This window comes from Mastigoproctus giganteus, chromosome 13, assembly GCF_048544385.1.
Source record: "Mastigoproctus giganteus isolate SK-2022 chromosome 13, ASM4854438v1, whole genome shotgun sequence".
Classification (NCBI taxonomy): Eukaryota; Metazoa; Arthropoda; class Arachnida; order Uropygi; family Thelyphonidae; genus Mastigoproctus; species Mastigoproctus giganteus.
Genome location: NC_143587.1, coordinates 58371829 through 58384910, shown reverse-complemented (window position 1 = coordinate 58384910; position 13082 = coordinate 58371829). Strand labels below are relative to the sequence as shown.

Sequence of the window (13082 nt, the reverse complement as noted above, 5' to 3'; positions counted from 1 at the left end):
TACAGCTTTAAATATTTCCCATTTATCCATACTCAGACCTTTTTATTTTGACTACTGAATGGAACCTAAACAACTCATAAGATTATTATAATCCCCTCCCCGAGAAAGATGAAATCCTTGCTCTTCCCCCTCAACAGTAAATTCCTGAAGTACTTCCATTCACACCTGATTGCTACTTTCCAGTGTCCCTTTCACTTGAAGATTTCTAATGTTGGGTGAGTCTGTAGGGCTAAGTTGAGAATATTACCTTCCTTTGTAGGTTTTCCAACTGTTTTTGTAGAAGCATTAATCCAGCTGATGACTGTAGCTCCTAATAAAGGAACCAAACTGTGAGCTCCATTCAATCTTGGGCAAGTTAAAGTCTCCCATGAATAAGGCATCTGCCAAAATTGATGATGAGGTTTGGTAGATCTTATACAGCTGAAGGGAGAACGGGATAGTTGCAGATTATAGCACGATGTGAGAACCAGAAGCAGATATCTAAAAATACTACAGTCAGGTGAGAAAAGCAAGACCTGATATGAGATGGGATATTGTGAAATTGATTGTCGAGACAGCTCCCACACTCTTCTCTGGTTTCTGGGCTGTAACATACCTCTCCTTTTTTATTTTCATCTCTGATGCTAATTAGAGATTTTGAATAGATTTTCTAATGCTAATCAGTAGACTAATTCAGAGTAGTTCTTAACTGTTGGATAAATTCTTCTTAATCCTAAATACTTATTTCCCATTTTATTTAGTCTGTCCTTCCAATATATGTTATACATCTCGGTTTGAACCTCAGCATCCGTCTTCAAATTGCATTGTGTTTCTCAAGTCCTTTACATCAGTATTTGATAATTTAACTTGTAGTTCAAATTCGTTAGCTTGTTAACTATACAGTTTGTCTATACAAGCAAGTTAAAATCTTTTGAAACATATCCTATATTTCTTGTATTTTCTAAATATAGAGTGCTATGTTTCCAATGATGACTCTTCCTATGATTAAAGCCAGCCCCTTTCAAAATCAGCCATGTGGTAGGCAATGGCATTCCACCACATTATCTGATGCTACAGAGACCACAACAAAAACAACTCCAAAAACTTCTGTTAACCAGATCCTGGATGCCACTGTGTGCCCTGCAAAATTAAATTTAAGAAAGGAGAGGGTAAACATGGGAATATGGAATGTAAAAAGTTGAAAAGAAGGCAAGATGGATATGGTCAACAATGAAATGAGTAGGTATAAAATTGACATTTTAAGAGCAACCGAAGTCATGTGGACAGGACAAGGTCATTTCAAAACTGGAAATGGGTTTTGGTTGTTTTTTCTGGAAGTGACCAAGTAAAAGAACATGGTGTCGCTGTCCTTTTGAATTAGGAATGTTCAAGGTCTCTTCTTGGATACAATCCTATTAATAGTAGAATGATGATGGTTAGACTTCAGAGCCAGCCAGTAAATCTCACAGTTTTAGTTGCATATGCACCGACATCAACACCCACAGACGAAGGTATGGACGTTTATTATGTAAATCTCCAGTCATCTCTTGATCTGGTGCCAAAAAAGGATGTTTTTGATACTCATGGGTAATTTTAATGCGAAAGTAGGCAAGGCAGTTTCTTCTAGTCCGGAATGTGGTAGTTTAGTCTTGGCACTAGAAATGAGCGGAGTGAAGGTTTAATTGAATTTTGTCATCTGAACTGTGTTGTCATATGTAACACGTGCTTTCAGCAGCACCTGAGAAGGCTCTACACATGGAAATCTGATCATAAAACAAGGAATCAGATTGATTATATTCTTATGCAGCAAAGGTGTAATTTGCTGCATAAGAATATAATCAATTTTTTCAGTGTAATCACAGCAAAAACACTTCCTGGAGCAGATTGTGGCAGTGATTATCAGCTACTCCACATCGTTCTCAAGCTGAAGCTGAAAAAGATCATGAATAAGGTTTTCTCCTAGACGATTGTATGTAGAAAATATTCCAAATGATTATATACTTGAAACAGGCAATCGTTTTCAAGCTCTATTAGAACTAGATGACAGTATGCTGCCTGAGGACATATGGGAAAATACAAAAAAAGCATTATTAAGGATTCAGCAAATAGACACATTAGAGAAAGGTCAAAGATCAGGAAGCCTTGGATTACAGAAGCCACTTTTAAACTTATAGAACAGAGAAGAACTGCAAAAGCCCAGGGTGTACAAGGAAACAAAGAGTATCAGGAACTAAGCAAAGTCATCAAGCGCTGTTTAAGCCAGGACAAACCGGATTATATCAATCGAAAGTGTAAAGAAATCGAATACCACAACAAACAAAACAACACTAAAAAGATGTATGATGTAATTAAGTCCTTAAGACAAAAGTTCCAACCAAAACTTAATGTAATTAAAGACTCCAAAGGGGAAATTTTAACAGAGGAGAACACAACCAAAGGAAGGTGGAAAGAATACTGTGAGCAGCTCGGAAGAGTGTGATCCTGAACCAGTACCACTGAAGGAAGAAGTTGAAAAAGCCATCAGAGAACTAACCTGTGGCAAGTCACCTGGAATTGATGAAATCCCAGCAGAATTGATTAGAGCTACAGGTGTGAAGGGCCCTGAGTTTTTTCATAAAATGATTGTAAAATTTGGGAAACGTAACAGTGGCGATCAGATTGGAAGAAATCAATTTTCATCCCCTTACCAAAAAAAGTAGATCTGAAAATTTGCTCAAATTACAGGACTATTACCCTAATTTCTCACACTACAAAGATTCTTCTTAAAATCATATTAAACAGAATCTCAATAAAACTTGAAGAAGAAATGCCAGAAGAGCAAGCAAGTTTCAGAAGGGGTAGAGGAACCAGAGATCAGATCTTAAGTCTACGACTGATCATTAAAAAATGCAAAGAATTCAATTTCAGTCGATTTGTGTTTTATAGATTATGCAGAAGCATTTGATTGTGTTCAACATGAGAAACTGTGGGAAACGATGACTATTATGGGTTTCCCAATCCACATAATTCAGCTGATTAAGCTACTGTACCAGGAATAGGAAGGAACTGTGAGAACAAACATGGGAAACACGTACTTTTCACAATAGGTAACGGTGTCAGGCAAGGCTGTATTTTGTCAACTCATCCTTTTAATCTTTATGCCGAAGATATCGTTATTATTATTATCATCAGCCATGTGGTGCAAGGAAGCCTGAGGCTTATGCTGCACCAGGCAAAAAAAAAATTCTGAATTATCGAGAGAGAGAGAGAGAGAGAGAGAGAGAGAGAGAGAGAGAGAGAGAGAGAGGCAAATCACCAAGAAAGAATGATGATATCCAGCTCAGGACCCTGGGTGTGCCAAGCCCATACTCACCAGATGTGATCATGCGTGAAGCTTTGGAAGATTTAGAGACTGGCATCAAAATTGGAGGACTGAAGATAAACAACCTTTGTTATGCAGATGATACTGTGCTAATTTGTAATTCTAAGGAACTTAGAATTACAATTTAATTTGTAATTCTAAGTTCTTAAAGAAACTCTGAGGAGAGTATGTGAAGCAAGTAAGAAAAAAGGATTGTTTCTGAATGTGTGTAAAACTAAAATTATGGTGATTGGTGATAATCTCGGTTCTAGTAAAGTGAAGGTTAATGGGCAAGATATCGAAGAATTTGATTATTTAAGGTTAAGAATAAATAAAAATAGTGACTGCTGAAACGATGTAAAGAGGCAGTTGCCAAAACGTTGGTCACTGATCTGATAAAATTATGGAAAGATCATGATCTGCTCCTAAAGACGAAACTGAAAATCATTGATTCGTTAATTTTTCCAATTGCCACTTATTGATGTGAAAGATGGAATCTGAAAAGAGTTGACAGGAAGAAAATTGAGGCATTTGAAATGTGGTGTTACCGGAGAATACTGTGTATTTCTTACTTGGATCGAAGAACAAATGAGTGGGTATTAAATAAAATTGGCAGGCTTAAAATTCTTCTTCATAGCATCAACAAAAGAAACCAAGTTTTTTGATCATATAGTAAGAAGGGAAAACTTTCTATTGAAGAATATAATGGAAGGAAAAACCGAGGGGAAGAGGTGCAGACGAAGACCTGCAACTAGGTGGAAGGATGGGATCAGTGAACTTCTGGGCATAACACTTTGCAATGCTGCTTGTTATAGCACACGATTGATGCAGTTGGAGGAATTTGTTGGTGGCCACAACAGCTCCTCAGGGAGCTATGTGACTGGAAGAAGACGAGATATTTCCAATAATTTTCAAATATTGGTGACTACTTACTCCACTCTTCACATTAAAAAAAAAAAATTACTTCAAAATATGGAACAACTATAAAAGTTGTGAAAATAGAGCCAGCTACTTACAAAGAAACTTTTTATTCAATCCAAAAAAGAACAATTAGGCTTCATAAGAAACAGAGAGTTTGAAATGGTAAAGGCATGGATAACATTAATTCCTTTATAGTTATTTCTTTAGAACAGTGGACTTCTTTTATTACTCAGTTTGATCATAATATTTCCCCAGGTAATATTTTCTGGAAAATCTCCATAATGATAAACTTCCTTCCATAAACATTATTAACGACATGGTCAGGCAATAAATTATCATCTTCAAACTGCTGGTTATTTTCATTATTGATACTTCACCTCTTAACTGATGTGTAGTGGAATCTAGTTTTCCTTAATCTTGGTCTCAGTACATTGTATTCCACTTTTCCATAGTAGTCCAATCATTCATTCACCCTCTGATTATCTATCCTATTTCTATCTCATTTTCTTTGCTGAAAATTCTTGAAAACAATTGTTACATATTCTTTCTAAACAGTTTTTTTTTTTTTTTTTTTTTCAGCTATATTGATTAGTGTATTATGTCCTACTATAGGGATCAGCATATACTATGATAGATCAACACACACACACACACACACACCTGATTCAATAGGCACAGACATTCAAAAGTGACTTTGGAAGTAATCGTTTTAGATTTCTGAGTCACCTCCATTTCCATAAATAATACTTTTTTTTTTCTTTTTTTTTTTTTTTTTTTTTAAGATTTTATCTATCATTTCTTATTCATTTATCTACTTAGCCAAACCTTATATATAGGGTGGTTCAGAAGTGATGGTCAATAATTTAAAGGTGAACTATACAGGATTACAATATGCAAAAAAACCTAGTAAACGTGGGTTCTTAAGTGAATCGTTTTCGAGGTATTGCACATTTCTAGTTGGGATCCACCACTGACAAGGTGAACTGTACAGAGTTTGGATCCAACACTGACTTGTTTGTTTACGTTATGCTCATTCTCTCCCTTTCCCCTCTCTCAATACTCCGAGATGGAGCAGACATACTAGTACTTGTCAAAGGCTAGTTAACGTGGAAAGAGGTTACATCAACAAAGAGTACTTAAATCCTATGGATTTTTGTATCTGAGGTCATGCAAAAAGCTTGGTGCACACTTTTGACATTAACACAGTTGAGGAATTGCAGTGTCGGGTTGGAGCCTTTCAGCAAATCAGAAATGACCCAGGAATGCCTGAGAGGATTTGCAACTTAATGCAGAGAAGACTACAAAGCAGCATATGGATGCAAGGACAGCATTTTGAACACCTTTTGTAACATGTAACATCTGTAAAATCCTGTGGTGTTGAAACCAAAAATTAAAAATGTATTATCTAATGTTTAATAAAACCGCAATTAGCAAAGGATTCACAGCATTTTGCCAAACTGGTATTCCCATAGTCAGTGGCGGATCTTAACAGAAAATGTGCATTATCTCAAAAACGGTTCATTTGCGGCCCGATGTTCACTGGGACTTTTTTTTTGCTTATTTTAGTTTGTACTTGTCACCTTTAAATTATTGACCATTTTTGAAACACCTGGTATATCAGTTTAGAAGGAAAGTCGGTTATCACCAGCATTTGCTCAGGAATTCAATACAATATTCCTTAACTACTATAATTTTGGCCATTTTTAATTGCAAGTTTTTGCAAGCTTTTTCTGTTTTTAGATTATTTGGTATAGCCTATTTATTTGATCATTTTCTATCACTAGTTTGTTTGTTTGTTTGTTTGTTATTTGGTTTTTAGGAGCATTAGCAACTAAGGCCATATTGCTCCGGGATATGTGGTGGTCATTCCTTGACCTTTCCGCATCCTCTGTATTTGGTGGTGATGGGCTCGAACCCCGGTCTAATTAAGAAGCATGTACTACGCACTGCTGCTCCTTCCCACCTGGCTACGGAGGCACCTCTATCACTAGTACAACAGAATAATATATTGTAGAATTTGTATGATATGATTTCATGTTTTAAATATTTTGGCTTTTCTATAAATTTGCAGAAATTGAAATTCTTAGTATTTAGTGTTGGCAACCCCCCCCCCCTCTCTCTCATGTCAATACTACTAAAGCAAGTTGGATCTCACAAATTTTTAAGATTAATTACATTGCTAACATTTTTTTTGAAAGTCTTTTGGATTCTTAAACAGGATCTGATTTTATTTTGATTTATGGTTTATAAAGTTATAAAGCTGTCTTCTTACTTTTATTTGTTTATTTTTTATTGCCACATCCGTTTCTCTCTCTCTCTCTCCCCTAATCTAAGATCTGCTGCAGTGTTTAATAGGAATCTTATTTTAAGCTTGGATTAATTAGGACACAAAAATTTATTAAGGTTGTCTATAATTGCCATTTTTTATGTTTACAAAGTAAAGTTCATAAAACTCCTGTTGCGGGATTATTAACCCAATTAACATTTGGAATTAATATATCAGGATTTCGCTTTTTAATACTCATAATAAGCACATCTTCAAATCACTTGAATGGACTTTAGAAATTTGATGTTGCTACTTATATCATTCTTATGACCTTGATAAAGCATAGCTAGATCCTGTTCTGTCTAAGAAAATTAACCAAACTAATTAAGCAACCCCTTTCTGAGTTTCCTTTGCATCAAATTCTATAATCCTTTTGTTTATTTAAATATATCCTGATATTATTTTTATATAGATTGACACTTCATTAGGTAAACCTACCATTTTTATGAAATGGAGTGTCCCTTCAGTAACAGCATCTTGTCTTCTTATTGTGTGATATAAAGCAGGTGGGGTGTTACATGGGGATGCAGTATGTGTACACTTCAGTGTGAGACTAGGCAGGACAAAAGATTTCATTGACTTTTAGTGTGGCTTGGCAGTCTGCACTAGACACGTCAGTTTGAGAAAACTGCAATCCTGTTAGAATTTCAAGTATGGCTGTGTCTCTGGTGTATTCAAGTTGATCCAGTAACCAAATAACATCCACTGAACGGTGATACTATGGTCAGAAACAACTTGTTTAATGCAAGAGGCCAATGGAGGCTTATAAACTAGTGCAGGGTAACAGAAAGGTTACAATCAGTCATATAGCAACCCAGTGCAACAGTGATAACCAAAGGGGCATTTCAGAATGAATAAATCATTGTACCTTGTCACAAATGGAACATTGCAGCTGATGACCAAACTGAGTTCCACTCTTGTCAACAAAAAAAGAAGGTATGATTACAGTGGGCTCAGAAACACCAATATTGAGTATTGAAAGATTGTAAAAATGTTGGCTGATCTGACAAATCCCAGTTCCTGCTGAGATTTGTCATGCTAATGGGAGGACCCAGAATTGACATAAAATAGCATGAGTCTATGCGCCCTGCCAGGTGTCAACAATGCAGGCTGATGTGGTGATAGGGATGTAATGGTGTGGGGAGTGTTTTTGTGGTGCACCTTTAGCCCCTTGATAGTGGAACATTTGAATGCCACAGGTTTTCCAGAAATAGTTTTCTGACCAGGTACATCCCTTCACAGGTACATTGTATTCATCGTCTCTGAATGGGTTCTTCCAGTAGCATAACGTGCCACATCACAAGGCTAGAATTGTACACAACTGGTTCTAAGAACATGAGTGGATTCAGACTACTGTGGTGGCCTCCCCAGTCACCAGATCTCAATTCATTTGAGTAGCTGTGGGGTGAGGTGGAACAAGCGCTTTGCAGAGTTCTGCAATCATCCAATTCACAGCCACTGTGGAAAGCAATTGTGTTAACATAGACCAGCATCCCTGTGTAATGCTTTCAACTCCTAAAGGGTAGCTGTATCTAGTAAAGTATGTCTGTGTGTACACTTGATAAACTCAGTTTGTAACTTTATTAGTTCTTATACTTGGAGATTGGATGAATTGTGTACTGAATATACTTGTGTGCTACCTTATTAGACAAATTATTTTGGTTTAGTACAGATTCTGATCCTGAATAAGAGATTGCCAAGAATAGTGCTTGTCATAGTTAATTTGTATATTATTTTGAATTTTGAAATTTTAGTCAATTTATTTAGAAAGGTTTCTCTTAGTATCCCTTTCCTTCTTGCTAACATATTCATATCATATGTCTAACTTTTCTCTTAATTTATACTGCACAGGAAAATAAATGGAGCTGTGGACTACATAAAGGAGCGAGTTATACCAAAAATTCGACAGGTTACACAAACTCACGAGAACCCCCAGGCCCTGAAGCCTCCAACCAACACAAATAACAAACCAAGGTTGGCTTTGTGTGCATGTTCTGTTGTGTTTGTGAACATTGCTAGACACTCTTTGTCGTATATTAAAGAAATGCTCATGGCATGGTTACTGTCATCAAGTTTCATTTTTGACACTTCACTGTTGCTCCTTTATGTGGTTCCTTGGCACCTTTTCAGAATCCTTGCATGCATTGCTTGAACATCCCAATTTGGATGCTTTATCCCTTTTTTATAATCTAGTAGTTTCATATGCTATGCTTAAAACTGCTCTTATTAAGCTTAAAGGAGTATTTTTACATTCAATGTAATTAATATGAAAATTGTAGTTACTTCCAGATTAAAAAAAAAGTTACAGAAGCAAATTTGATCTTTTGGCAATTTTAGAATGACATGGACAAGTATTTATTTTATTTTTTTTTTTTTTCTCGTTGCTGATCATATTATGCATTTTAAAAAATGTGAAAAATGCAATTATTGTTAATGATAATAAAATAAAGGATTTTAATTAATGGATTAATTCATTAAATTTATAATCATTTAATCTCCATTTTAAAGCCAACAGTGATCATTTTTTAAGTCTCCATTTTAAAGCCAACAGTGATCATTTTTTAAGTTACATTCACTGCCAAAATTTTGGGTCCATTTGCTTGGAATCTATTACTGTATTGTGACAGTTGAAAGAATCTACTGTCCCAATACAGATAATATAGTAAATAGCTGTAAAATTGATCCAGCTTCAACTTTCTGCCCATTTTTCTAAAAAATAGGCAAATGTGACAAAATACCCAAGAATTGGCAAATTTAGTTGCTATTTGCCCAAACAGTGCAAATATTTTATTTCAGAGCTCTGAAAGCTTTTATTGCTTTCAGCCATTGAAGTGGACACTGACAGTATGCAATACAGTTGTTATGGAATTAAAGCATATTTGTGTGGTTTTTATTAATTTGTTGCATAGTGTTTGTTAGGTCATAGGCTTATCCATTGCTATTTGTGATTGAGAATTAGGAGACAGCTCCATTTACTAATGTATTAAAAAATAATAAAAGCAGAAGATAAGCAGTAAACATAATGATATAAAGAAGATAAAAGAATTGGAACAGTCATGCATAAGTAGAAAAGAAATTCTGTGTGAGATGTTATTGAACAAATTCTTCCAAACCAGTTTCCAGCCTAACTGCACGATCACACTACTGTAATTATTACAAAATTCCTATGGCAATGAAGTAAAATGTGCTGACTCATGTAAAGTTAAAGCAGAAACTTATGACAAATGAGAGGCATAAACATAATACAATATTTGTTTATTTATTTATTTTTTATGTAAACCTCATTCATGACATTCATGAAAGGGTATTAGAGCCTAATTGTACTTTGTGCTGTGCATGAGTTAAAAGTTGAGATGACAGAAGATTACTGCTGACATTAGATTGAATTTCTGTAGATTGTAATTTTCAGGAAATACATGTGAAGGAAGGTTGTTGCAAAGCACAAGTAGAAGTCAAAAATGAGGAAGAGAAAAGGTTAATTCTGTGAGTTGGACAGTGAATGGATGCTGGTTCTTTGCAGCACATGTTTGGACTGGTTTGGAAGAAGCAGTGGAATAAGAGATGCCATTTCAGAGTAATGCATTTGGAAATATCTATAACAAGGCATGCAGCAGAAACAATGTCTGCGAGACACTGAGTGGAAAGATTTCATAAGAGATGGGTCATTAATTCACTTAACTGCCCTCATTTGAATAGAGTCAAGAAGCTTGACAAATTTTGAGGGAACATCACTTTACAGTGGATTTACATCAGATTTACAGTGGATTCGGGATTTGTATAGTGTCAGTATCTATTTAAAAGAAAAGTAATGACAAGAGCAGAAAAGAAAGCCCAATTTTTTTGATGCAGAGGAAGCAATATGTGTGATGTGCTTATGCAAAGAAGATTAGAAGTGGGTAATCCGTAATAGTTATGTGATTTTGTCAAGAAATCTGAGTGTCATCAAAAATGAGCGTAAGAGCACTGTAGTCTTTTTTTTTTTTTTTTTTTTTTTTTGTAATAGGTAAGACAAGATTTAGTTTTAGAATTATTGAAGTTAACTCAGTTTTCTTTATCCCATTGGAAAATTGTGGAGATTGGAATTTAAGAAATTGCCTGTTGATATTGAAGAAGTTGAAGCTGTTTGTGTAGTGTAAAGTTTCTTAAGCTGGAAAGTGGAACATAGTTTGCTGTCATCAGAAAAACTGAATAGGATTTCCAGTCAATGGAAGGTCATTAATACACAGGGGGTGGGGAAAGATTGGGAGAAAGAATTGAATCTTTGGGACATTTGCCATCTACCATCAACTCAGTAAGCAGTTAATGGTAGATGGAAGAAGAGAGAGAAAACCAGCTACTATCAGATGTATTCTATATAGTTGGTGTAAGTATAATTTTTTGTTTAATTATGGGACTAGGGAGAAAATCCTATACCTCTCACATAGAATTGATGACTAAATATTGCAGTCAGAATTATTAAATCGGAGGCAAAATAACTGTCTCCTTTTAACCTGTAATCTACAAAGAAAAGGTATTTATTTTTCTACCATTTCTTTTTCCTCCCCCTTTCTTTTTATATCTTTTGCTGATTTTAGATTTTTCTCCTTTTTCTAGACACAGGCTTAGTTTCCTTTATAAAACTATAGCATACATGACTTCTATATGTTCTAAGCAAATAAAATAATTAAACTTCTGATAATTAAAATTCTTGCTTTAGATATACTAAAAATATTAGTAATATATCTTTGTTTCAGCAACTATTTACAGGTATATTATGATTATATACACTTAAAATACAAAAGGTTGAAGCTGTTTCTAACTATGCCTTAGTACCCCTAAGGCAGTGGTTCATAACGGGTGGTTCACGAACTTCCAGAGGTTCACAAAAGTGTTCCAGGGAGTTCACACTAAAAATTCTGTAATGGCATCTGCTTAGATTTACATAGGTATATTTTTTCAAACTACAATAGTAAGCATTCCTCCTAACTCAGTTTTGATTTTGAGTAACAACTCTCGTCAAAAATATGAAATAAACAGTGTGTTTTTTTTTTTTTTTTTTTAATACCCGTATTTCAAACCCTTGAAGTTCAAGTTTGTTCCAAATTCCTTCCTGAGGAATATCTGTTTTCTCTCTGTAACTCTCACAGTCACTTACTGTTGGTCCTATGTGTACACTAATAAAAACATATAGAAGCATTGTTGCTTAGCTGTTTAGACAAATTAAATTAAAGGTTTTCTAACAATAAGCTTTAACAAGATTATACCAAAGATAACTCTGCAATAGTAACAGATACAAAATAAATACTGAATATACAATAACTTGATATAAGGTAAGTATGAATTTTACATTTCTTTTTTGTTTTTATGAGTACAGTTCGACAGATAAACAGTTCATATCCTTATTACTATATAAAAGTCCTTAATAAAAGTTCATCATTAAATTTATATGTTAAAATTTTTTTATATTCTACATAACCATTTGCAAAATGTTGGTGGCAATCCATAAGATGGGAAATTGTTTATGTGACTTTTATGCTAAATGCTATCAAAAGCCATGGAAAGTCAAGAGAAACTGCTTGAGTTTTGCTAAACTTCTCTATTAAATTTGCCCAAAAATGCATAACATAAGCTGGTATATATCACCAGTGGATTGATATTGGCAGAATCTACCTTGGTGATCATTGATCTGATGGGAAATTTTGAGATAGTGTAAGAGTTGGAGGTTGATGGATTTCTCCATTACTTTGGAATTGAGTAGAGATAAATTCAATGGGATGATAATTGGAAGGGAGGTATTTGACACCCATCTTACAAACTGGCTGAATATGACAAAATTCCATGCGGAAGGATAAACATCAGTGGAATAAGAAAAGTGTAAAAAGGTGGCACCAATAGGTACAAACCTAGAGCAAACATTTGGAGAACAAGTGGAGAAATTCCATCGAGACCTGAAGCTTTCTTATCATTAAGACTGTTCAAAATTCGAATAATAGGATCTGTTCAAAGGCTATGGGAGGCATTGAGTGGAGTGTGTCTAGTATGGTAGAAGATTATTTGTCAAGAACATCGGTATGATATACAAGTTAGAAGAAAAATAGGATGCTAATAAGTCATCTTTATCTTTGGCTTTGAATGTAATAGAATCATCAGGTTGTAACAGAGGCGAAAGTATGGATGGACTGAAGTTGCAGCCAGTAGGCTTAACTACCACTTGGGCAAGAAACAAGTTTTATATCCTTAGTCTGCTCAGAATCAAGTTTGGATTCATTATTAATTGTTTTATAATTCTTGTGGACTTCACTGTATACAGAAAATGAAGCTGGAGATATAGGCATGTAGGTTTACAAGCCAAAGTTCGTAGTTAGATAGATTTACATGTTAGATTCTTCAAAATTAGCATTAGCAGTGACATAGGATGCAAGAAAGCAAGCTTATACATCATTGGCCAAAAAAAAAAAAAAAAAACATTTCGCCTATCTATTTGCTTTAAAAGTTTGTCCAGTTCTCTGAATCTGTTTAAGCTATCAATTTCCACAA

At 34.8% G+C, this 13082-nt stretch overlaps 1 protein-coding gene across 2 annotated transcripts in view; it reads left to right on the top strand.

The window, feature by feature from the left end:
- Positions 1-13082, top strand: part of LOC150076084 (tumor protein p63-regulated gene 1-like protein) — a 134188-nt gene that overhangs the window by 58132 nt on the left and 62974 nt on the right. The window contains exon 5 of one of the 2 annotated variants that reach the window (XM_090387494.1): positions 8418-8540. The exons of the other annotated variant lie outside the window; for it this stretch is intronic. Coding sequence (XP_090243620.1) covers positions 8418-8540 — 123 coding nt within the window. The remainder of the gene's footprint in view (positions 1-8417; positions 8541-13082) is intronic. 2 annotated transcript variants of the gene reach the window in all.